We start from the raw sequence: 26,299 nt of genomic DNA, 5'->3' as shown, positions 1-26,299 counted from the left end.
GGGTATCAAAATAATTCAATGGGGAAAGGCTAGTCTTTTCAACAAATGGTGTTGGGACTACTGGATATCCACATGCAAAAGAATGAAGTTGGCTTGTCCCCTACCTCACACCATATACAAAAATCAACTCTGGCCCAAAGATCTAAATTTAAGACCTAAAACCCTAAAACTCTTGGGAAAAAACACAGGAGTAAATCTTAGTAACCTTTTATTTGCCAATACTTTCTTAATTATAATACCAAAAGCACAAGCAACCAACCACAGCAAAAAAAGATAAATTTGGACTTCATCAAAATTAAAATTTGGTCAATGAATACTTATTAATGAACAAAAATTTTTAATTTCCCACATATAACAATTTTTAAATATACCAAATACATTATGGTCAGTTAAAGGCAAGGTTTCTTTTAAAAAAAATTTTTTTTAAATCAAAAAAAAGTTTTTTAACACTTTTTTTTTGGCCACACCTCATGGCTTGCGGGATCTTAGTTCCCCCACCAGGGATAGAACCCAGGCCCTTGGCAGTGAAAGCAGAGTCCTAACCACTGGACCACCAGGGAATTCCCAAGGCAAGGCTTCTTAACAGTGAATTCATGAACTTTGGGGACCTGTGAATGTTCTGATACATTTTGCAAAATTGTGTAGGTGGGAATGTGCATTTTTCTGGAGAAAGCATTTATAACTTCCATTAGATTTCCAAAAATATCTATGACACAGAACAAGGTAAGGATCTGAATTAAGGGAATAATGAGGCTCAGAGAAAAAGAGAGACAAAAGTAAAGAAGTGAGAGGCTGAAGCAGACATAGTGTATTACAAAGGTGATTGTAAAAGGTCAACTGCCCTTGTTGGTCAACTACTCCTGATGGTCCTAAGTGCTAAGGACGTCAAGGATCCCTACACCTAAAACAAGAACCAGCTGCTTAGCTGCCACTTTCCTCACTCGCTGTGGGTCTGGCTATAGAAAAACCCACACTCCCCTCTGGGGAAGAGACTCACGGCGACTTTCAACAGAGGATTATGCTCTTCAAGGGCTTTTAAAAATCACCTGTGCTAGCCCCTATTCCAAGACGTGATATGCCTTCTGCCATATTAGGGGTGTGTGTTGGGTATGTGTGTGAGACGGAGAATCACAAATCTCATAATGTACTCAAAAATCCATCTAAAATCCCAGCATGTTTTAGCAGATTAAAATAGTTTAAATAATGTGAAATGTCCAAATTGCAGTGTAGCTACACGAACAAATAAAAAATCCACGTGGCAATTTAATTTTAATATCTCTTCAAAAAATTCCCAGATTACAAATTACTATGCATCTGTATATATGTTTACACAAATAAACATACATCATTCATTCCCCCATCTCAGATTCAGCCTCCTACAGGAACAGGTTTCTGGGGCTCCAAGACGACCCTGTTAATTGGAGTTGGTGCTCTGAGGAGCCCCTCGGTCTTGATATCAGCTGTTGGGTGTGAATCACAAGGGCAGGGTCCACCCTATAGCACCACAGATGCACAGTGCAGACGCTACTTCTGTTGCAGCCCAAGTTCACGTATCCAGGTGCTTATAGAGTCTACGACTTTTCTCTTTTTTATTTCTGTTGCCATGTTTTTTCCAGGGCTTCCCAGCCCCCGTCTCAGACCTGCTCACAGTAGCTGCCGTCACCAGGCCACTCCCAGGCTTGTAGCCCATCACAGCCTGGACTCCTTTGGTCAAAGCTCTCAAATTTTCCTAGGAAATAAGAGAAAATATTATTGGCGATGTCAGCAGTCTCCTTTACACGATATGCACAGGATTGCTTATGGAGAACTCCAAGAGAGTGGACTTCCATCGCTCACTGGTCCTCTTTCTCTCCCCATTCCTTAAATAAGTTTCTCAGTGTTTTGTCTTCACTCCATTCTCTTTGTCTTCAACTTTGTTTAGTCCACGGCTTCAAACAACATCTATAACTAGGCTCAATACCAGCTATTTTCTGGAAATCTCTATCTTGACACCAAACTTCAACCGGCCGCAACCCAGAGTTAGTTAGAAGCTGACTCTCCATTCTTCATTTCGGCCAGTGGTACAAGAATCTGCCCAGCCCTGAAGATGGCGCACACTCTGTCTTCCTTTTCTATCACACACAGCCAGGCACTAAGCTCTGTGGCTTCCACTCTCAAGAACTCTGTTCACCTTTCCCCCTCTTCTCCATCCCCACTGCTCTAACCCAGGTGTTCATCAGCTTTCACTGAACTTTCACTTTCACTGCAAGACTCCTCAAATCCAGTGTGCGCATTTCTATCAGAGTGCTCTATTCTGTATCTCTCTAGTCCTGTCCTCACAGATCTCTGATGGCCGCCTGTGGCCTGGGGAATCAAGTTCATATTCCCTCACATGGTACACAAGGCCACCTACAACATGGGCTCTTTACTGAAACAATCCACACTCTCACATCTTTTTGCCTTTGTTCATGCTACTCCTTCTGCCTGGAAATCTGGCCCTCACCGCTTCTTCCAACTGACACATTTTTATTTGTTCCTCAAAGTCCAGCTTAAATATCACTTCTTTTCTGTAGTTTAGCAAGGATGTGGAGAAATTAGAAACCTCATACATTGCTGCTGGGGATGTAAAATGGTGCAGCCACTTTTGGGAAGTTCGGCAGTACCTCAACTGTTAAACTTAGAGTTTCCACATGGCCCAGCAATCCCACTCCTAATGTATATACCCAAGAGAAATGAAATATATGTCCACACAAACACTTGCACATGAATGTTCATAGCAGCGTTATTCATAATAGACAAAAAGTGGAAACAACCCAAATGTCCAACAACTGATAAATGCATAAATAAAATGTGGTCTATCCATTCAATGGAATATTATTTGGCAGTAAAAAGGAATACAGTACTGATACATGGGTGAACCTTGAAGCCATTAGGCTAAAGAAGCCAGTCACAAAGGACCACAGAGCATATGATTCCATTTACATGAAACGTCCAGAATAGACAAATCTTTATATAGAGAAAGTAGCTTAGCGGTTGGCAGGGGCTGGGGGGAAGAGGGGAGTGGAGAGTGAATGCTAATGGGTACAGGGTTTCTTTTCGGAGTGAGTGGTGATGGTTACGTAACTCTGCAAATATCCTATAACCTACTGAACCGTATATTTTAGAAGTGTGAATTTTACGGTATGTGAATGTTATTTCAATAAAGCTGTTATACAAAATGTACTGGATCAGAAGTTAAAAAAAAACTTTAAAACTTACCTTATGGAAAAAAGTTTTGTCCACTACATTTTCAATCTGATTTGCTTTTTTATTTCTGCGTGGCTGCATTTTTATTTCCCCACCATTCGCTTTTTTCTCTAGGAGTCGCTGGTGTTGATACTGAAAGGTCAGAGGATCTCTTCCAGGAGGAGGATGACAGTACAGGAGTTTACCCTGCAAAGACAACATGCATGGTAACAGCACATCCTCAGGGCCATCTGTGTGAGAGTCCACAGAGGAGGCCTCTCCACGGTGCACACTCTGATGGAACTTTCGGCCATTTGACAGCTGAGCTGAGTTTTGGTCCCTGCAACTGGAGAGTCCCAACTTACACCCTGATGATGATCCTTAGTGTTCTAGAGGCCTACCTCTTCCCACAGCTCCGACACAAGAACGAAATCTTCCCTGTGCCCCCTTTCACCTTGTTTACCGTACTCTTCAGTACATGTATATGATTATACTTAAGAGAATATTTTCCAAAACAAAAGCCAGGACGTAGTTGGACAGTGTGGCTGTACTGATGGGGACACTGGGCCTGCTGCTGTTGTCCACTGGGTGCCAAGTTTTCTCTTTCCACCATAAACACTCTAAAAACTGTGGTTGTCTTTAACTCATCTCCCCCATCCTCCATAGTTTTACAAATGGTAAATGAATGAATAATTCATCTATACAAATATTCTATTAACTGTTTTCCTACCGAATTAAAAAAAAGAGAATATGGCTGCCCTCTTTTATTTCTATGCTCCAAGCTCCGCTGATGGTGTATTGAGAAGAGGAGGGAATAAAGTGAAATCCTCACAACCAATTAAGCCCCTGGAATGCTTTTTTGTGGAAAGAAGTAGCTTAATAAATAAAAACTATTGGGGCTAATTAAGTGCCAGGCACTGAGCTTAGTGATATGTGTGTGTGTGTGTGTGTGTGTGTGTGTGTGTGTGTGTGTGTGTGTGTGTATGTCTCCACACACATACACTGTTCTCATTTATTTCCCATAATAATCTCATGGGATAGGTACTATTAATTCCTATTTTACTGATGAAGAAAACCCAAAACTTAGCATGTCCTCACTTGTAATTGGAGAATAATACCTCACAGACTTACTTTTTTTTTTTTTTTTTTTTTTGGCAGTACGCGGGCCTCTCGCTGTTGTGGCCTCTCCCGTTGCACAGCACAGGCTCTGGGCTCACGGGCCCAGCCGCTCTGTGGCATGTGGGATCTTCCCAGACCGGGGCACGAACCTGTGTCCCCTGCATCGGCAGGCGGACTCTCAACCACTGTGCCACCAGGGAAGCCCCTTACATATTTTTAATGAGATGACAAACGTAAAACATTTAGAACTATTCCTAGCAGGGCTAGCTTTGAATAAATGTTAGCTATGATTATTATTTTTACTGGACAAGTGTTGGAAGACAGGTATATAAACAGCTACACTACAAGGAATACTGTGATATAGCTGCAGTAGAAACACCCAAGGGCTGGAGGAGATGGAAAAACTGGAGACATAAATTTATCACCTTCACTGCAAATAGGTATTCAGAGATCTTCGTCTCTTTCATATTATGTCAGTCACTTCTATGATTTATATGATGCTAGCTCTCCTGGATCAAGAATATAATTCCAGTTATGGCACAATATCAATGAGAAGATATCTCCTTTATAACCCAGCTGGTTGCCATTACCCTAAACATACGCTGTGGAGAAAGAAGACCTAGTTATTCCAGAGGAACGAGAAGCAGGGTTCACTTACATTGACATAATCCTTCAGGATGTAGCGTGCAGATCGAGGTTGGTCTGGCTGTCCATGTGCTGTCATGAATCCTCGCATACCTGTGAGGAGAAATGAATTTTGCAAAACCTAAGTTAGAAAACATCACAACAAAGACAACTGAGGTGATGGAAATCTAGCCTTTTCTGTTATTACACTGTGCATTCTTACTTAACCTTAAAAAAAACCAAATCAAGTAATAATGTAGAAAATATTTTGGTTAGCATTACAAAAACATCTGATAATCCAGGAGAACAGGCTATATTGTTACATCTGATCTTCTGACAACCACCTAGCAACATGCTGTGACACATTCAATCTCTCTCTACTCCAGTCATTTCTATCTCTCTGATTTTAATTATTAATTCAAGGAGGCTACTTGTACAATGCTATGTTGTCAATATTATTAGCAACCCCCAAAGCAACAGAGCAAGTTTTCTTATTTAATGATATGTCTACACCTTTCTCAGTTTCCTGAACATGCAACGAAGATCCCTTTAATACTAACTCAATTAGAAGGGAGTAGCAGAGCACAGCAGGTGAGAACACAGCTTTGGCTGACAGGTTCAAAACTCAGTTCCCTCCCATACTAGCTGTATGTTGGCTCCTTCAGTTTAGAAGAAAGTATCAATACTTAGAACCGTACACAAAAAAACATTTAGGAAAAGGAAAAAAAAAATCTAAAGATTAAAAAAAAAAAAGGATTACAGTAAAATAGGTTTTTCCCAAGTAAAACACCGAACCCAACAAAACTAAGAAGGAAAAACATTGTTGGGCTTCCCTGGTGGCACAGTGGTTAAGAATCCACCTGCCAATGCGGGGTACATGCGTTTGAGCCCTGGTCCCAGAAGATCCCACATGCCGCAGAACAACTATGCCCGTGCGCCACAACTACTGAGCCTGCGCTCTAGAGCCCACGAGCCACAACTACTGAGCCCGCGCGCTGCAACTACTGAAGACCATGCACCTAGAGCCCGTGTTCCACAAGAGAAGCCACCGCAACGAGAAGCCCGCGCACTGCAAAGAAGAGTAGCCCCCGCTCGCCTCAACCACAGAAAAGCCTGCGCGCAGCAGCAAAGACCCAATGCAGCCAAAAACACGCCCCCAAAAAACAAAAAAACCCCACATTGTTTATTAAAGCCGTTAACTTCTACAGGGCTAAAAAAACCATAAATAGACACTGGGAAAAACATTTGCAGCACAGGTAGCAAAGAACTCCTACAAATCATTACGACAAAAACAAATGATGCATAGAAAAAAGTGATTCTCAGAAGACAAAATGGCTAACAAATATATGGACAGATGTTGAATTTCACTAATATTTTAAGAATGTTCAGTCATCTGTTTTTACAAACTGGTTTTGTCCTCACTCTCTTTGATTTCATCAGAGAGAATCAGATGAAAAATCTTAAAAGACTCACATTTCTTTCAGTTTTATCTGGAAATCAAACCAGATGCAAAGTTTAGTGCAAAGTCTACCTTTCCCCATCTTTCAGGTTAGCACACTGGAGAGGTCTAGATTAGGAAATCTGGGTTCTCACTGAGGCTATGCCACTGACCAGACACCACCTTGGGCAAGTCATTTCATGCTCTGATTTCAGATTACTTAAGAAAATCTGATTTCAGATTACTTAAGAAAAGGGGGATGAGAGGTGGGGGAATCTTTAAGGCCCCTTCTTGTCCTATGATGTTGTGACTATGGCAGTCTTGCAACAAGTGCTTAGTATTCATCCTCTTTAAAGTCGCTCAACTAAAGTAAATTCAAGGTCTGATTTTAACCATATAAGTGTGGTTTATATCAAATCACCTTTCTCTGCCAGTAAATACTCAAATAACCTTAACTCCTTCCCGGCTGGGGGCAATTCCTTACAAGGCAAGCCACACATGCATGGAAATTTTTTTAACACCGCTTTTTCTTTAGGTAGATACGCGTCTTTCCAGGTTACCTTTAAAGCTTGTGTTTAAGGTAAATAAATCACAATGAATTGGAGAAATGACAGACAAAGGTAATTCCCATGCAGAAAAGGAAAAAGCCAACATAGCCTTAGATCAGAACCCTGCGTCTACACTTGGGTCCTAGGCCTCCCATAGGAAAGGGCCTGAGAGAGCCTGGGAAGATGTGTCTCCCAGGCACTTGATTTCTATGATGAAGACCTGGGGAAGAGGCAAAGGATACAGAGCAGCTCCTTCTCTAACTCTAAAAAGCACTTAACACTGAAGTAAAATACCACTCAGGCAGTGGCCGGCTCTCCCTCCTTTACTGCTGGACCAAGTCAGCTACCTGGAGGCCACCTGGTGGCAAGACCAACAGGACAACAAAAATATCAAGCCTGAAAAGTGACATGACAAATGCTAAGGAAAACTTCTGAACTTGTACCTTTGCAGAGTATTCCACTTAGTAGCTATACTATTATTTTTTGTTCATGTTTTAAAATAAATCACAACTCACATCCATAAGCCGTCAACAGCTCTTCTGACGTTGGAGGTCGCTGCGGATCTTCATCTTCTCTAGGTTTTATGATGTCAATGCCATACGTAGCTTCTAAAACATGTCTTGGAATATTCTGGCAAATGTAAGATTGTCAAGGAATCCGTTTCTTTGAACTGACCCCTCCCTCCTCCCCATGGTGTCTTCTAAGAACATGGTATTTCAGCACCTCTGTGACAAAAAAACTTTTCACCTCTCCAAAGAAGAAGTACGATTATTCGTTAATTTAAAAGACTTTTCTTCCCTCTTTTATTTTGTATTATTATTATTTTTTTTTTGCGGTACGCGGGCCTCTCACTGTTGTGGCCTCTCCCGTTGCGGAGCACAGGCTCCGGACGTGCAGGCTCAGTGGCCATGGCTAACGGGCCCAGCCGCTCAGCGGCATGTGGGATCTTCCCGGACCGGGGCACGAACCCGTGTCCCCTGCGTCGGCAGGCGGACTCTCAACCACTGCGCCACCAGGGAATCCCCTCTCCCCTCTTTTAAACAAAGCCTTATGCACAATGATCACTTCCAAATGTATCCTTTAAAAATATTATCTCTGAAAACAGACCTCAAAGATGACACATTTTTATGTAAATACACTATAGATTTGTGAGATGACCCTAATTCAGACATAAAGCACCGAGTCTTTGTTTCTAATCCTTACAACTATGTAAGGAGTGATTATTTTTTCCTCCCCTGTCTATTGCCCAGATTTTTCTTAAGCCCTAATATACACATAACAACCAAAATTTTGGCACAGCATAGAGGATATTAGTGATATAGGTGGGAGGTGATCTCTCATCTGGTCAATCGGGAGGATTCCACTGCAAATCATCTCAGCTTTGGTAGAGACAAAGGACGGCATCACCAGGCCTGGGCAGTCACATAAGCAGAGGCCAGGTTCCACATAGAGAGTCTGAAAGACACGTAAGAGGTTTATGCTGGGCATACAGCACAGGAAGGCAAAGGAGAGCAGCAGCACACGAGTGGCAAAGAACTTCAGAAAACACCCAGAGGGAGGAACTGGCGGAGAAGGAAATACAGAGGCCGATGCTGTAGAAATACCTGAAAATGCTTGGTGTGACCGGGCGTGGCAGACACAGACACCTTCTTGTTGCCCATGATGGTGTTGATTGTTGAACTCTTACCAACATTTGGGTAGCCCACCTAGAAGGGTGTCAGAAGGAATGTTTACAGTATAAGTTGGCAAGGATCACAGGATGCCGAAAGCCTACCCTATGTAAAAAGCCTATCTAAAGCTAAGAACATTGGACTGGAAGTCTGAAGACAACCCTGAAAGCTCTCATTCTAGTATCTCTTGTAAGTGACGTGACAGGTAGGGATGAACTGGGAGACTGTAGAAGATAATTAACATGAACAGTGGTGTAACCAATATAAGCCTTGAGAAAGTTCATTCTTTGAGTTGGGCTTTGCCTGTCACCCAGTCTGCTCCCAGGACGCCCGTGGGCAACAAGAGGGCATCAATGTTCCCTATGACGCCAGGGCCTGATCTCTAGAGTTCCAGTGTAGCTACCAAAGGATGGGGAATACAGACCCTCACGGAACAATTTTATGATATATTTCATCTTACCAGTCCAACAGTAAGTTGTCCATTCTTCACCTTCTTTCCAGAGTGTAGCTGTTTAAAGATCTCCAGTAATTCCTGCTTTGATACCAGGTGGCTAAAATTGTGTATCTGCCTCTGCTGGGGGGTCTTCCTTCCTTGCGCCTCAGAACGCACAGTACAGCGCTCCTTCCAATCCTGGCCGCAGGCCTGCTCGTCGGGGCCACTGCCCTCTTCCGAACACGTCTGCCAGTCCTCCTCCTCCTGCCAGCAGTCCTCATACTCACTGTCATCTTCATCACTCCTGGCAACTTCATTAACTGAAAGATGTTCAGTCTCTTTGTGTAGAGTTTCAGCTTCGTCACAACTGGAGTTTTCAAACTCAGCTGTGATGACTTCTGCACTGTCTCCATTTACTTCTTCCTGATGAAATAACAGAAACCACAAAAGTTCAGAAGTGTGTAACAACTGCACTCTTCACTCTGGTGAACAACATTCAGAGTTGGTTACCTAAGATGAACACAGGACAAGGAAAGTTACGAAGGAGAAAGAGAAAGGTGAATAGGGGGAGAAGATAGCATGAGGATATAACCAAACTATCAACAGCGGTGTCCTCTGGAGTGGTAGACCTTCACTTTACACAGTTTTGTATGATTTGAACTCTGTACAAATAACATGTATTACTTTTCTAGTAGATAACTCTTTTACCTATTAAAAGAAAGCAAGGGTTTAGAAAAACCTGTATCAAGCTGAACTCCTTGGCAGTACACTTTTTTTTGCAATGGTCTGTAGAATAAAACAAAGCATTTCTCATGAACGATAAAACATTTAACATTCTCTTCTCTGCACAAAGCAAGAAGGGTATAATTTGTAATCTGAGCTTCACTGTATATTTGCATTTTCAAAGACAGTGGTTTGCATAGTTAAGGAAACTGCTATTCTTTTATAACTGCCTTTAATAAATCATAGCACCATGGAGCATAGGTCCCTGTGTGTGAGGTATGAGAGCAACAAAACTCAACGCTGCGCATGGAAATTATTCACCAACCAACGATTTCCTCTGGAAAGAGAAAGGTAAAAGTCATTTACGATTCACGGGTGTGTTGATCCTTCTGAATTCCTATGGATAGCAAAGCAGAAATATGGCAGATTTATAGTATTACCAAGCAGTATCAACAAGGGAGAACTGATTCAGATTCAGAAGTGATGGAAACCTATCATTTCCAAATAGTCTAGCATTACAATGAGTAGCCACCGCAGGAGAGGGCATGATGAACTCAGTTAAACAGGCATCCTACATTTTAGGAAAGAGATATTAAAAAAAACGTCAGGGAAAAAAGGTATGATTTCATTGTCAGTCCTGGCAACTCAAAAAGAAATATGGAATTGGAAGCAATTTCTATGATAAATGAGCAATAAATGTAAAGAAGACACTGTGTGCTCTTCTGCAGACACAAGAATGTAAACTGAGCATGAATGTGTATTAGGAAAACTAAGGCTAGGAGCAGTTTTGGTTCGGGAAAAATGATAAAGGCAACAAAAGGACTTTGCAGTAGTTACATCAAAAATAGAAAGAAAGAAGGGAAAAGTCAGTCTTTTGGGGGAACACAGTGCAATTTAAGAGATGGCCAAGAGAAAACCAAAGTACTCAATTCAAAAAAAGTCCTATTTTTTTAAAATAAGGAAGGTTAAGCAACCATAGAGAAAGAACCAAACTTCAGATAGGTGAGAAAACAGTGAGTATCTATTTTTAGTAAGTTCATGTTTGACACTCAAATGACAGATGTGATTAGATGTATCACAATGGTAGCTGGCTACTTGACTTGGAAAATCATGAATAACAGATTTCAGAAGACCTGGAAGGAATAAATAGGGTTCAACTTTTAAAAAGGAAGAAAGAATATCTTCCATAAATTATGCACTGTTAATCCAGAGTCTGACAGGGAAGCAATTCCTCAAGTTAGGAAATTCCTCCAAACAATTCCTCCCCTGACAGTAATGGGAGGCAACAACGGTTCCCTGAGAACAGATGGTGCAAACAAATCCCACTTCCCTTTGCAATCTACTCCTTGGTTGATAGGTCAGGGAATACCACAGATGCAAAAGATGAAATGAAACACATAAAGTACTCAGAATAGCAGTGCCTGGCTAAGAATAAGTTTTCTATGGGCTAGTTTTTATTAACAGTAATAACAGAATAACTATTGTTATAGCCTTTCAAATACATCTGTATGCATCACACTAAAATGCTTGGTACTGAGCGCTTATTAAGTCCACAAAAGTTCACAGAGCTCTATCCTTGGCTCCGGTCTACTCAACAGCGTTATCAATGACCAGAAAGAATATATAGAAGGGCCAATACAAAAGCTGCAGATGACTCAAAGCTGGAAGAAGAGAAAAGCAAATGACACTTGCAAAATGAATTCTACCTTGTTCCCAAATCACTAATATTTAAGAGGAACAGCATGATCCTAAGCTGAGCTAAAACCAAAATGAAAACCTTTTCCCGCGTGTAAAGACTGGATGAGATCTGCTTAGTAAGTCTTGTCTTTTAAACATGTGAGGGATGTGACTGTTCACAGGTTCAATGAGCCAAGAGCATAAGCTCCTTTGAAAGGGGGTGAATTAACAAAAACTCTGAATTACTGGGAGTATCCTGATCACAAGAAACAAGAGTACATGTCCTGGGCAAACCACACCTGGAATACTGTACTCAACCAGCTGCCACCCATTTTAGGCGTCTGACACAGGCAGACAGGCGCTCAGGGTGCGGAGTGCTCTGGAGGTCATGTCAATATAAGGAGCAGGAAAGCAGACAACGTCTCTTCTGCAGAAGAGGGAACACGGGGAGAGAGGAAGAGGCCTCAGATCAAAGGTAGGGAAGCTGACTTAGCTTCACTGGACTAAACAACTTTCTAACCTTGGAGATAAAAAGGAATGAGACACCTGGTGTCTGCCATTTAAAGGAGTCACAGAGACAGCATGTGACTGCCAGGGAGGTGAAGGGAAGAACTCCTTCACAGAGCTAGAGCTCACTAACTTGTGAGCTCACCAAGGGAGGGTGTTGTATTCATAGCACCCTAACCAGTCAGCAAGTAGTTGATAAATAGAGGCGAGAGGAAAGGAGGTGGATAGGAAAAGATATGACTTTAAGTCTCTTCCAGCTCTAAGATTCTATTACTAATTTCTTTTCATAGTTGGTTACCATTAATTTTTACTAGAAAATAACTCTTAAACTGTTTCTGTAAAAAGTGGATTAAAAGATACAGAAAATAACATGGTATATCTTAATTTAGGACTACTTCATTTCTTTGTTTTCAAAACAAAGTCAAAAGAGAGTCTAATCAAGTCCAGAGAAGTTACTACATTCAGTTGTATCTGATTTTTGTTCCGACTTCTCTTAAAAGCAATTACATACAAGGGCAGTATGAAACTTCCTATACAATTTTCTGCCTAAAATTTTTAAAAATTAAAAGTTATAGCTACTATCAGTGTGCATCATAGACCCCTGGGATAGCAGACTATTTAAAAACCAGAGAAAGCAACCTTGTGGCTTACTTTTCTACAGATCACCCGACTATCTCAGCACTTAGGGAAAAAAGAAACAAATAAAACCCCACACATCAACAATAAACAAACAAACAAACAAAAACAGAGCACACTTAACAGAAGCCAAAATCCTCCTCCTTGAAACCCAACCTGAAAAAGTCCCCCAGGTTACCTTAGAGTCATCAATCAGTTGAATGGCTTCAGACAAAGCCGACCAGAAAATGACCTTCACATTTTCCTTTTCGAAGAACTCGGCCCAGGCACTCCGCTGCTCGGCAGTCATCAAGTCAGCCTTATTTATCAGAATAACATTCTCCTTGTTGTCATCAACTGTTTTCACATAACATTCCTATGCAAGATAAAGATATTTAGGTATTTCTCCAAAAGGGGGAAAATTAGGCTAATTATACTGAAGATCCCCAGCTATGACTAGAAGTTTTTACCGCCCCCAGTTTTAAATCATTCCTAATTTAAAGATTTTTAATCGTGATACATTCTATGGATCCTTTCAGCAGGCTCTGAAAAGAAGTTAGGTCATCTATACTTAGAAAAAATACTCTTCACATTAGAAACTGGAAGGGGTAAAACAAATGCTTTCCTGCCCAGTTTAAGTAAAACAGGTTCTTATTTCTTTAAATTATATAGTTCCTCTCTTTAATAATCTTGAATTCTTTCTTTTAAGCAAAGTTAAAGAACTGTATAACTAGATTTGTCGGCCAGCAGGGACTATCTTCAAGCCAAGTGACGATAGCTAATAATAATCTTACCTATTAATATAAAAAAATATTTTTGAAGGCTAAAAGGAAAACAAGACCCAGTGATTAAATTAATTCCCAAGCATAGCTCTCCATTAGGAAACAGACCAGAAGTATGAAAGCTGAATTAATAAGAGTTTCCCCATTAAGACTGTTATTCACCAGTGGCTTTTAAAATAATCAGTACTATTCCTACTCTGGTCCTCAAACAAAAATAGGAATACTTCATGTGTGTTCAGTGTCTTATTAATTGAAAGCCTGTATCACATTATTTCTTGTGATCCTCACACCTTAATGATTACCCCCTGTGAAAAGAAATTACCCCAAATGAAACTTAGTTTATTTGTAAAATACCACAGGAGGTAATAAGTACAGTGTGAGAAGAGAAAGCTTAGTGGGATGGGTAAGTGAAGGGACTAGGCATATGCTAAAGTAAGCAAAATGCTATTTCAACTAGAGTCTCTTAAAAAATGAGAAACACTGGCAAATGCCTATTAACAAAGTGGCTTCGAAACTAAAAGTAGGAAGTTCAAGTGTTTGTGCCTTCCTGCAGATGGAAACAACTGTTTGAAGAAAACACCTATCTAAACAGTCCCAAAATGCAAACTCCTGACCTTGGGAGGAGCAGGAGGCCAGATTAAACAAAGCTAGAGGAGGGTGCAAAGGCCTGCCTAGGCTCACTGCTATCGGTGATGCTGTCCTCCCACTGCTGCCCAAGGACTTAAAGTTCGAATCATGTCACATTTTACTTACCAAATCCTCACACCTAAATAGGAGTGGATTTCGAGCATCTACTATCTGGACCACGATATCACTGAAAAACAAATGTGAGATACACCAATCACTGTGAAGTGAAAGGAAATAGTAGCAAACACTTTCGACATATTAAGCACTGATATATTTAACTTTTTAAGGTGCAATTATCCCCAGTTTATATACGAAGAGACTGAAGTTTAGAACAGCTAAGTGGCTTGTTCAAGGTCACCAGCTACTAAGTGAGGGAGCTGGAATGAGAACGCAAGCACTCTGGACCAGAGCTTGTAGTCTCTGATGATGTTTCATTGTTAAAACTTTTACCTGTATCTTCTAGTAAACTCTCCTGGAGAGATCAAAGAGTATTCCGAAGACTTCAATCCAAGGTGAGGTCTACTGTATATTCAGTGCCTAGTTTACACTTGTGTTAAGTAAGGCCTCAAAACCCCCTAATATATCACCTGCTCACAGCTGCCACCATCAAAGCCTATATCTTATTTAAACCTAGGGCTGACATGTGTACATGTAGCAAATCATCACCCACCAGTTCCAAGAATGTGTTTAAATGGCAAAAATACAAAACAGCAAAATATCGACTTAAGTTGCCATAATGAAGCAGGAATGATGAGTCCAACGCCTTCCATCACATGTAAGATGATGTAGCAATATGAAAACTTTCCGCGGCTGACAGCAAGCCCCTCGAATCCCTCACAAATGTAGTGGGGACGACAGCAGCTGAGCACTGTAAGAATAAATACTGCACTTCTCCGGCAGAATCCTCCCTCCCTTCAGACCCTGTGGCTAGGAAAGCTGCTTTAAGGGCCAGCTGTGACTGCCACTGGAGGGAAACAAATCCGTATCTGGTCAGCTTTTCCTCGGGTAACTCCTATGCAACTGAAGGAAATGTATTAAATCAAGGTTACCATTTAGGGCAGAGCTTCTGACAAAGTGCATTTTCCTTCAGAAGAGTTAAATTTCCAGCATGATCTTGTGAGTCAAAGAAACTCACAGACCTGCTAATTTATGACAAATTGCTTTTAAGTTCTCTAGTTAAGTGGGTCCTAGTATTTCCTTCTTTAAGGTAATATCTACCACTTTCCAACTGTGAGGATTTAACAGTAAATGCAAAAATGACTGCAAAAAATGGACAAAGCCTAATGAACTAAAATTACAAGGCCCACACACATTATGTCTACCTACCAAACAGGTAGAAAGAATAACCAGCTTAGACACCACCAGTAAGAAAAGAAGAAAAGTTTAAGGCAGCTTGCTTCGTGTGCTGAATTAGGATGCCTAGAAAAGTGCCAGCTATGTACTGGGAAGGCTGATGCAACACAATGGAAGCGCCTTGTCTTCCTGGAATACGGCGTTCTGCCCTCCGTGCCTCGGCAGTTTCCGCCATTTCAATGACATATTATACATCAAATCTTTTCTGATAACTACTCTTGAAATTAAAGAGGCAGATGGCTTAGCTAGCCTGTTACCAAACAGGAGACATCTGCTGTACAGAACATATCAATAAATATTTCCTATTAAAAGACACAGCAGTAGTCACTTTATTGATGTTTCTATGTGACTCAGATCCACTTCTGTGTGATATAAACTATATTCCCTGAGTCAGGAACATGTTCTCTCTTGTAAAAACACAGAGAAATATCACAAAAAAGAAAAAGAGCAAGTAATGCTGTAATGCAATAGAAGCTAGAAGTTTCAATAGTACAGGCTCACTCTGGGGAAACAAATTGCTTATTTAGGGGCATGAAAAGCAAGGGAAGGGCCTTGCTGTTGCTGAACCTGGAAGAACACATATGGCTACCTCTGTTCCCTCTCAAAGCCTGCAAAACATGAAAGCAAAGACTGGAACTCATCAGAACAAAGAGAAAGAAAGAACAGCAACTAAGAAATGTCAGCCCGATGAGAAGTGAGCCTGTTCATGCCCCAGAGCTCCGAGAAAGCTCAGGATTAGAAGCATCACGTCTAGCTCTCATGGCAAGAGTGAGGTATAGGACTGAAATCATTCTCAGCAGGGAGCAATTAGGTCCACGCCCCTGTTCCATTCAGCCAGGCAGCCACACGTCACCCCACAGCCCCTGTGGAGAAAATGAACCTGAGAGGCTCCTGAACTGGGACCTCAAGCACAGGAGAAGGTGGGAAAGAGGTGCTATACTGAAGAAAGGAGGATTAAACGTAAGTCTACACCCTAAATGATGGAAATGCCCAGCTCTCTTGTATTACACCACCACCTTTAGCCCCGCTCCTGGCAGGAGATAGTCCTCCTCTTTCAGAAACTGACCGATCCTAGGGAAAACACCCATAGATACTGTAAAATAAAATTGATCCCTGCTCAGTTACTGTACAGTGAAGTTCACCAGTGGGCAAACTCCACCCAAACAAAAGTCCTGTCAATCAGCTTTGTAATGCTTTGTTCTTAAATATGAACAGACAACAAACATCACTTGACATTGGAGGAAGGCCTCTTACATAAAAGTCAGAAACCAGAATAAGTAGGAAAAAAAAAAAGAATGCAGAGGGAAGACAGACAATAAAGGAAGTAGGAGAAAATCTAGAATTAAATAGTAAACTATAAGCGTGCAAAATGGGGCATTCCCTCAAGGGTGAGGTTTCAATATTTCACATTGTTACCATTTATCTTTGGAAATAAGAAAACAGACATTTTCAGCAGTATACATCCCAAATGCTAATGAGGCCCTGATGGAGAAATTAGCTCACTCTGTTCCCTGGGAGAACCATACTGGGTCTTCCCAAGCCCCATTCAAGCCTGCATGGAGCCCGCGATCAGGAGCAAGCTTCCCCCTTCTTCAGGCTTAGAGATCTGCCTTGCTACTCTGGCCTCCTCACATCCCAGGCCAACAGCCCTCTCTGGCCCTGAGGGAGCAAGAAGGGGGGGGGGGAGTATATAAGTGACTTAAAAAAAAGAGAGAGAGCGATAATTGATAATTCACATATCATAAGTTCCATCTTTTAAAAAATGTACAGCTCAGTGGTTTTTCGTATATTCACAAAGTGGTGCAACCATCACCACTATCTAATTCCAGATCATTTTCATCACTCTAAAAAGAAATGTAAATAACTTCTACAAATTTAATCCAAGTCCTTTTTCTTAGTAACGGTGCTAAATGTGCTAATATTCTTTCCTGAGAATCCCAGTTAAAGCACCCTGTTTCCTAATGTTCTTATTGGGTATATTCTATGGACTAAACAAACAAACCCACATCCTAAGGGCTCCTTGTTAAAAGCATCATTTCAAATATAAGGTTCATTTATGATCTCCAAAATTTACAAGCTGCTCATGCAGCTCAATATCAAAAAAACAAACAACCCAATCCAAAAATGGGCAGAAGACCTAAAAAGACATTTCTCCAAAGAAGATATACAGATTGCCAACAAACACATGAAAGAATGCTCAACATCATTAATCATTAAGAGAAATGCAAATCAAAACTACAATGAGATATCATCTCACACCGGTCAGAATGGCCATCATCAAAACATCTACAAACAATAAATGCTGGAGAGGGTGTGGAGAAAAGGGAACCCTCTTGCACTGTTGGTGAGAATGTAAATTGATACAGATACTATGGAGAACAGTATGGAGGTTCCTTAAAAAACTAAAAATAGAACTACCATATGACCCAGCAATCCCACTACTGGGCATATACCCTGAGAAAACCATAATTCAAAAAGAGTCATGTACCACAATGTTCATTGCAGCTCTATTTACAATAGCCAGGACATGGAAGCTACCTAAGTGTCCATCAACAGACGAATGGATAAAGAAGATGTGGCATATATATACAATGGAATATTACTCAGCCATAAAAAGAAACGAAATTGAGTTATTTGTAGTGAGGTGGATGGACCTAGAGTCTGTCATACAGAGTGAATTCAGAAAGAGAAAAACAAATACCATATGCTAATACATATACATGGAATCTAAAAAAAAAAAAAAAAAAAGGTCATGAAGAACCTAGGGGCAGGATGGGAATAAAGATGCAGACCTACTAGAGAATGGACTTGAGGACACAGGGAGGGGGAAGGGTAAGCTGGGACGAAGTGAGAGAGTGGCATGGACATATATACGCTACCAAATGTAAAAGAGATAGCTAGTGGGAAGCAGCCGCATAGCACAGGGAGATCAGCTCGGTGCCTTGTGACCACCTAGAGGGGTGGGATAGGGAGGGTGGGAGGGAGAAGCAAGAGGGAGAAGATATGGGGATATGTGTATATGTATAACTGATTCACTTTGTTATAAGGCAGAAACTAACACACCACTGTAAAGCAATTATACTCCAATAAAGATGTTAAGAAAAAAGGTTTATTTATGGAATCCTTATAAATAATTCATCCACTCTTTGACAAAAATAAAAACCTTTTAGCTATCAGGATATGGAAAAGACTTTAAAAATCTCCCAGTCTCAACTTATCAAAGGCATTCTCTTCTTTTCAAAGCCCAATTAAAACAAATCACTCCTTAATTTCCCCCAATACTACTAACTGCTCCTTCCTCTGCTCTGGCTCAGCCCGCTACCCTCTCTTTAATACAACAGGAATCACACCCCAGTTTGTATTTTACTAATACCTTAGTGCAGCGATCGCGTTTCATCCATCTGTGTGCCCCTGGTGCTTGGCCCTTTGCTTGGCCTCCCCCATAACATATTTGCTCTTTGCAAGCAGACACCCCTTTCCCAGCCATATTTTCCGTATTACCGGTAGGAACTCATATACATTTGCTGAAATAACTACAGGTGCTTCAGAACTCATCTTACAGAAAATAGTCACCACTCTTGCAAGTTTATCAATGTGTTTATCTAATAACAAAAACCCCTTATATTTAAAAAGAAATATAGTATCCTACTTTCAGTTTTTATAATAATTCTCAGTAGCCCTGTGCCTAATTTGATCCTGTCCCCTCAGCCCCTCCCTGGGCTACAAACGTATATAACTTCCCAATCTAATATACCGCCACCACCACATACTCCTTACACAAATAGAAAACGGTAACCTACCTTCTTTCAATCACCCTCCAGAGCTGGCGCCAAAAATCCAAATTTCTTTCAAATGGAGTCAGTATCAGGTTCTGTTCCTCTTCCAACCTGATTTTAGAATGAGAAGTTTATACCTCTGCCAGATTACAATAGTAGGGCTCAAGTAGTATAAACACCCAAATTCACTGCATTAAAAAAATAAGTACACAACTATTAACTGTCAAATGATTTTTATACACTTTCTGCTGAGTCAATATGCAAATCAAATGCAAATTTTATACTTAAGCTTTTTAAGCCCTGAAAGTTTATTTAACAAACAAAGTGACATTTCCCCCAGACACCTCTTCTTGGAAGAATGCTCCAGAGAGCAGTGATCAACTCCAGGGTTACTAATGGCTAGAGAAGGGTATGAAAAGGAGAAAACGCCAGGAATGGAGCAATCAACTCACCATCTTTGTGCAAGGACACACGTGCACAAAGCAATGCGGTTTGCACACACACCAATTTGCACTTATAAGATGAAATCTACCATTTCCCTTTTAAAAGAACAAAGCCTTCAAAATGCAAATAGCAATGCAAGCACACTAAAATACCTAACTCAGAATTTCAAGGCAAATCTTCCTGTAGACTAACACTCACCGGACAAGTTGACGTCTCCATTCTAGAAAGTTATCTTTCTCTGCCTGTTTGAGTTCTTCTGCACTAGTGTTTTGGTCCCACTTTGGTCTGCAACAATCATAAAGGAAAAAAAAATTCTACATGAGTTACCAAAATAATATAGGAGATTAGGATTTAATAATAGCAGCTGAGAAAAGAAAGCAGAAAAACGTGAACACCAAATAAAAAATTTTATATTTAGTTGCCTTGTTACGCCTTTTAATGTCCTATATCTTTATTCAACTCACCTCCTTGGGATACACAAGAACTGTTTGTTTTCTTCATGGAGTTTCTTAATTCTCTGGTTCTCCTCAAAAGACAGTAGTCCAGTTCTAGCCTCAGGAGGCACAAATTTAATATTAAGCTTCTCTGTAGGAAAACAAAAGTACTGTTATTTAAGAGGAAGTATAGAGAGTGAATGTTGGTCATTACTTAGAAAACTAAAAATAGGAGAACCTAAAACAGAATTTAAGCTTTCTCGATTTAGATAGATTCCCCTAGCCTTGAATTAATTATAATTTCTAAAGGAAGTTTTCTAGCCACCCCACAAAAAAGAATACAAGAACAGATCTTTACTAAAACTTTCAAAAGGTCAACCACTTTTTCAAGTACTGATTTTATAAAACTCCACATGCTAAATGCATTTCATGGAAACAGAAGCAATAAGAGTGGGAAGGGATTGTAAACATTCATTACAACCAATCTCCTCATTTTACAAGTGGAGAATAATTGTAAGCCAATGGGAGTGAGGGGGGAAGCAAAGATTCAGCAAGGAGACTCACTCCAGTTAGAACTGGTAAATTACTACACAGCTATAATTTATATGAAATATTTATGAACATCCACAATTAAGCTATATAAGAATTCAAAGGAATAAAAAAACACCCAGTCTGTGTATGAACCAGAGACCTCTGCTCTAGGGCTCTATCCCCCTCAAGTTGCTCCAGGCCCCTCTACTGTACCACACATGGCCACCTGGTCTCCTGGGCAGGTGACTCCACTGAGATAAGCACCTGAGAAGCCAGCTAAGCTTCTTACCAAAATGCCAAGGGGAGGTCCTATCCAAGGATAACAGGACATCTTCAGCAATGTGCCTCTTAACCTTTAAGCAAAGACCGCAATCTGCTACCCTCATTGGACCACCAATACTGCACGGTCCAGTCACCTAGAGCAGCAGTCCCCAGCCTTTCTGGCACCAGGGACCAGTTTCATGGAAGACGATTCTTCCACGGACTGGCGGGGGGTGGGGGTGGGGGTGGGGTGGGATGCTTCAGGCGGTAATGGGTAATGCGAGCCATGGGGAGCGGCAGATGAAGCTTAGCTCGCTGGCCCACCATTCACCTCCTGCTGTGCGGCCCGGTTCCTAACAGGCCGTGGACTGGTACCTAGGTTGGGGACCCCTGACCTAGAGTACAGCCAATTCAGTCACCATTCTCATTCATGTCATCCTCAACCAACAGTCAGAATACACATCCCTTTAGCCCCATACTGGATAATTCTTTCACATTAATTCCTCCTTCCAATGGTGATCTCCCACCCAGTGTTCCCACTTTGCTTGGGCCAACCTCTGTAAACGTCTCCAGCCCCTTGATTCTTTCCTCTTCTCCCAGTGTACCACCCAGCTTGTAGCTTCACTTCTTTCCCTATTTGGCTAAAACCATATGGTCCATCCACTCCACCACTCTCCGACCAACATCAAATTCCTTAGCCCACTGCACCGAGCCAACTATCCATTCTCGTTCTCATTTCAGTAACGATGCTGAGTTCTGCTGGAGGTAATCACACAATAATGCAGCCACCCGTCTCTGAACTGTTTTTACTACCAAAACTTCTGACACCGAATGTGTGGGTTTTCCCACACCAACAACCAGTTCTCCAACTCTCCAGACACCAACTGGGTGTCCTACAATTCAATTCTATTCTGACACTAATTATCAAGTGACTTCCCCACTTCAGATGCCAAATCTCTGAATGTATTTTTATGGAGGCCCCATAGATTAAATCATTGGCCACTGGTGATTAACTCAATCTCCAGGACGACTCCGCTCCCCAGTGGTTGAGGGAGGAGTTTCTGAAAGTCCCAACCCTCAAATCCCAGGGTTGGTTTCTGTGGCAATCAACCCCCACAAAGAAGTTACCTAGGGGCCCACCGGTCACCTCATTAGCATAAACTCTAGTAAGGTTGCAAGGGGCTTATTATGAACAACAAAAGACACTCCTCTCACCCCTACCACTCAAGAAATTACAAGGGTTTTAGAAGCTCTTGTATCAAGGAACCAGAGATGAAGACCAAATATAAATGTATTTCTTATTATATCACAATATCACATCTTCCTCTTACTTGCTGAACATAAGAAGTGAGTACGGCCAGTGCCATCTTTTAAAGGTAAAGAGTTCCCAGTGAACACTTAGCATTTCTCATTGTTTTGCTCTCCTTTGCAAGGTCAGGGATCCATGTGAGAACCGGCTTAAAAACCATGGACCTAATTTGATTCAAAACGCACTATGTACACACACACACACGTACAATTTTGCCTGCAATCTGAGGGGCTCACAGCTGAAACTTGTAGCCTCCAGGTTAAATCCCTGTCCCTGTGTGTCCAGGAGACAAGTGCTGTCTGAAGGCCATAGAGAGTTGAGATAAAATTCTATCACTTCTACATTATTAAGGAAAAGGGAAAAAGGCATGAAATTAATTTCAATGAGGAATTCTTACCGATTTTTGAAAGGCTTATGGAAACTTCATTATGTAGGTATGACTGCTCAAGTCATTGGTCATTAGTGATTAATCTCCAGCTCCTCTCCTCTCCCCAGTGGGGCTAAAAATTCCAACCTTCTAATTATCCTTACATTGCTCACAAGACCAACCCCCATCCTGAAGCTATTTAGGGGTCCTCATTAAAATGCAAAAAGACACTCCTCACTCTTCACTTACTCCACCCCCTCCATAAAGTCTGGTTTATTCTAGCTCACTAAAAATCTTGTTCCTATTCTTTTCTCCATTCTTCTACTACTACTATTTCAGTTCTAGCCTGATTCTTTTGCTGTACTAAAGCAATAGTTTCCTAACTACTCTTTCTTCCTCAAAATCCATCAGTGATCTTTCAAAAAATGTTTCCTACTTGCTTACATCCCTCTAAAGACTCCTTTCAAGCCCTTATTCTCTCCTGGCCCTGGCCCTCCTCCCTAGTGTTTGTGCATCACATCCTGTCCCCATGTACTTTAAGCACCAACAGGGCGAAGCTCCTAACCATTTTCTTTTTTCTTTTTGCACATTATTTTATTTTATTTGCACATTATTATTTTTGTTTTGTTTTGTTTATTTTTTTGGGGGGGATTTTGTTTTTAATCAAACAGAAAGTCACAAAAATTATAATCATCCTCATCAGTTCACTCAGTCCGTTTTCTGAACAAAGTAGACTCTGCTCAGATCTTAGCTTGAAGTGCTCTGCCTGCCTGTGTATAATGTCCTGTCATCTCACCTGTCCTGCTAACATCTACTCATCTTTTAAGACTCAGCCCCAGGGTAAAGCTTGCCCTGACTGGCCCTAGTATTCCTTCAGATAGAAATGAACACGAACTCCATCTTTTATGACCCTATTCTCTGCTACAGAATTCTTTTATAGCACCTTAGACAAAATTCTGCAGAAACAAAATTTGTCTTAGTCAACACCATACTTTCAGGAGCCAGTACAATACCTGAGAGTAGCTGGGGCTCAAGAAAAGCATTTTGAACAAATGAATGAATTTGCTAAACAACAACATAACACTTATAATAAGAGAAGAGCAATAGAAATGGTAGTTTATAATGCTGTCTCTGTGCCAGGTAGTTTTCTAAGTGCTTAGAAAAAACAAAAACAAAAAAAGGGAAAGCAGTGACTAAAACAAATTACATGCATGGAAAAATTCACTATAACGTGTTAACAAGTGCTTTAAAATACAATTCAAATTGCCTACGTTACAGCAGCAGGCCCAGGATTTTGCTTCTAACAATGGTATCAGAAAACATTTTCTGGAAAATGCTGGTATTGTCCACTGTCATGTTGACTGGTCTCTTTCCTTATGAGAGACTGAGGTTCTTGAATTTGATATGATGAAGGATAACCTGAAGTGTTTTTTAGAGCTGAATTTGAAACCTGTGGCACATTCTGAACCCCCCAGTTGAGTTCATCTCGGCCTTCCCACACTGCTTCTGGGATATCTGCCTTTGGATTAAAGACAGCCCCTTTATGAGTCTGGCAGGATTGGCAAAACATTTCCGAGCAGACTTATTTGTATATAGTCAGCAAAGACACAAATGTGCTGTAGGCACTCAGCAACAACTTACCAGCTACAAACTCTGTTCCTGCAAGTTCTGCAGTGGCAAGGAAGTCATCCAGGGAGCTCTGTTCAGTCACGGACTGAAGATTAAGACGACCCCAATCATAGCCATCATTGAGTTCACTTGTGTGCAACTATGAATAAAACACAAGGTGGTAATACAGCTGCTCTCTTCTGTTCTTAACATCCAAACTAACTCCCAAGTAACTATTCTATGGTCTTGAGAGTGGTATCAGCCCCTTTAGAGTCAATATTAACAACAGTTAACATTTAAATGAGCACTTTCCTACCTCACTTTCTCATCCATCTTACAGATGGATAGTTACTCTCCATTTATTTTCTCATTTTATTTTCAAAATCTTTTAAGATAAATTTTATTGTGTCTCTGTTTTACTGATGAGGAAACAGGATTAAATTAGATAAAACAACTTGCCTATAGTGGCAAGCTAATATGTGGTAGAGGTAAGAACCTGAACCCATATACCATATACTCTGGTCCTGGCAGCCACTGTTAGTCAAATTTTTTTGACAGAGACCCACAGTAAGAAATACATTTCACATAGTGACCCAAATGCTGTGAGAAACTTAGTGATACAACTGTGTACCATTCAGTATAGTAAAACGGAAACAAAAGAATCCTGAAACAAAGTTACTTTATTACATGCCACACAGACTGGTATTTTCTTGAATTCTATTCTGTAGGGTGAAAAACCTGGCTAGTTGAGAGTTACTGAACTGATTTCCAGACACAACCCACAGTTTGATAAGATAAACACCGTCCTAAGCTCTACACTCTGTACAGGTGCAAGTAAATGAAAAAATTAAAGGTCAAAAGGCTAGGTGGCTTGCCCAAGGCCACAGAATCAGCAAAAATCAGCATAAGGATTAGAATCCAGTTCTTTAGAATTCATAATCGAATCTTCCCACTACTTCCTAATGGGTACATTAAAAACAGGTTGCTTCAAAATCAGTTAAAATTACTGGTAATCTAATGTCCAGAGTAACTCTGACCTGATGAATATTGATGAGCTCTGTATGCTGTTTACTCTGCAGATTACACAGATGGAAGTTAGATGGTGTGAAGTGCACGTGGATAATTAGAGACACCTTTGACTTTGCACAGATTCTTACAGAGAACTTCGTGAGTTCTCAAATACATGAGGGAATGAATGTCAAAATGACAAACACAAGTCAAACTACTTCATCCGCTTTTCAAGGATCCTAAAAATTATGATCGTTCCCAGGCCCAGGGAACTATTAGGCCCGCCAAACTTTGGCGATGAGTTGTTCATCTTTGAGTGAAACCACTAGGGAATAAAAAGGGTGAAGCAGGAATCTGAGTTATTTTGTACTTCTGGAACCAACCAGCGGCTCTTGGAGGGTCAATTCTTTGAACAAATGAATACGAAAAGTCGTTTTTATGTCTTTCCTGTGCAGAAACTTCCAAACGCTTCCATGGCTTACAGGGCAAAGACCAAACTTTTATCCTGGCATTCAAGATCTCACTGCAACCTCATCACCACATTAGCCTCCACCTCTGGGCCCTGTGCCTTGCTAGAAGGAGGGCCTGTTTATCTGCCTGGTAGGCTCTAAGGGACTTGAACATTTGCGCATTGTGGTATCCGCGGGGAGTTGGGGGGTCCCAAACCGATCCCCGCGGTTAACGGGGGACGACTGTACTCATCCTTAGAAACCCTATTTTGGCATCGTTTCCTCTGGAAAATTTCCCTGTGACCTCTTACCCCAAGCTTCGCAGCTTTCAGACTCTCATAACTAGACAGACTGGGAAAGATGACAAGGTCTTACCCAGGAGTCGGTGTGACGATGGCTACGGCTCCGCTGAACTTGCTGGCGGATAAGAGCCCGACCGAGGGTCCCAGCCTCCGGCGCTCTCCTCCGACCCATATCTGCCCCGTCTGCACACGAATCTTCCTTGCCGTAGCCGCTCCTGTGTTCTGGATAGTTAGGTGATAGATCTCCGGAAGTGACGTATGAGCTAGCCCAAGTAGTTAAGGCCCGAAGTTGAAGGGAAACACAATAATTGTTTCAAATCACCACTTATATATCTCATATTTGCCACTATGATGGGAAATAAATGTAAAGTGGTCTGAGGACTTAATTTTCAATATATTTCCTATGAATATCTCAAATTTTGATAAGTTGATTAAATTAAAAGAATGGTACCTTCCAAACTTGTGCGTCGGTCTTTAGCGTCCGGTGTAG

At 41.1% G+C, this 26,299-nt stretch overlaps 1 protein-coding gene across 1 annotated transcript; it reads right to left on the bottom strand.

The window, feature by feature from the left end:
• Positions 1-1,261: 1,261 nt before the first annotated feature.
• Positions 1,262-26,015, bottom strand: LSG1 (large 60S subunit nuclear export GTPase 1). Its single transcript, XM_082839501.1, has 14 exons — positions 25,883-26,015; positions 24,084-24,210; positions 20,005-20,125; positions 19,739-19,825; positions 19,121-19,207; positions 14,094-14,154; positions 12,758-12,934; positions 9,064-9,459; positions 8,538-8,639; positions 8,245-8,388; positions 7,449-7,572; positions 4,982-5,061; positions 3,238-3,411; positions 1,262-1,729 (listed from the first exon to the last, which is right to left on the bottom strand). The coding sequence occupies exons 1-14, from the start codon at positions 25,979-25,981 to the stop codon at positions 1,547-1,549; spliced, it is 1,962 nt and encodes a 653-aa protein (XP_082695627.1). The 5' UTR covers positions 25,982-26,015; the 3' UTR covers positions 1,262-1,546.
• Between the last annotated feature and the right edge of the window lie 284 nt (positions 26,016-26,299).

Source organism: Leucopleurus acutus, assembly GCF_964270905.1.
Source record: "Leucopleurus acutus genome assembly, chromosome: 5".
NCBI classification, from domain to species: domain Eukaryota; kingdom Metazoa; phylum Chordata; class Mammalia; order Artiodactyla; family Delphinidae; genus Leucopleurus; species Leucopleurus acutus.
The sequence above is the reverse complement of the archived record's forward strand: the minus strand, read 5'-3'. Positions and strand labels throughout refer to the sequence as shown.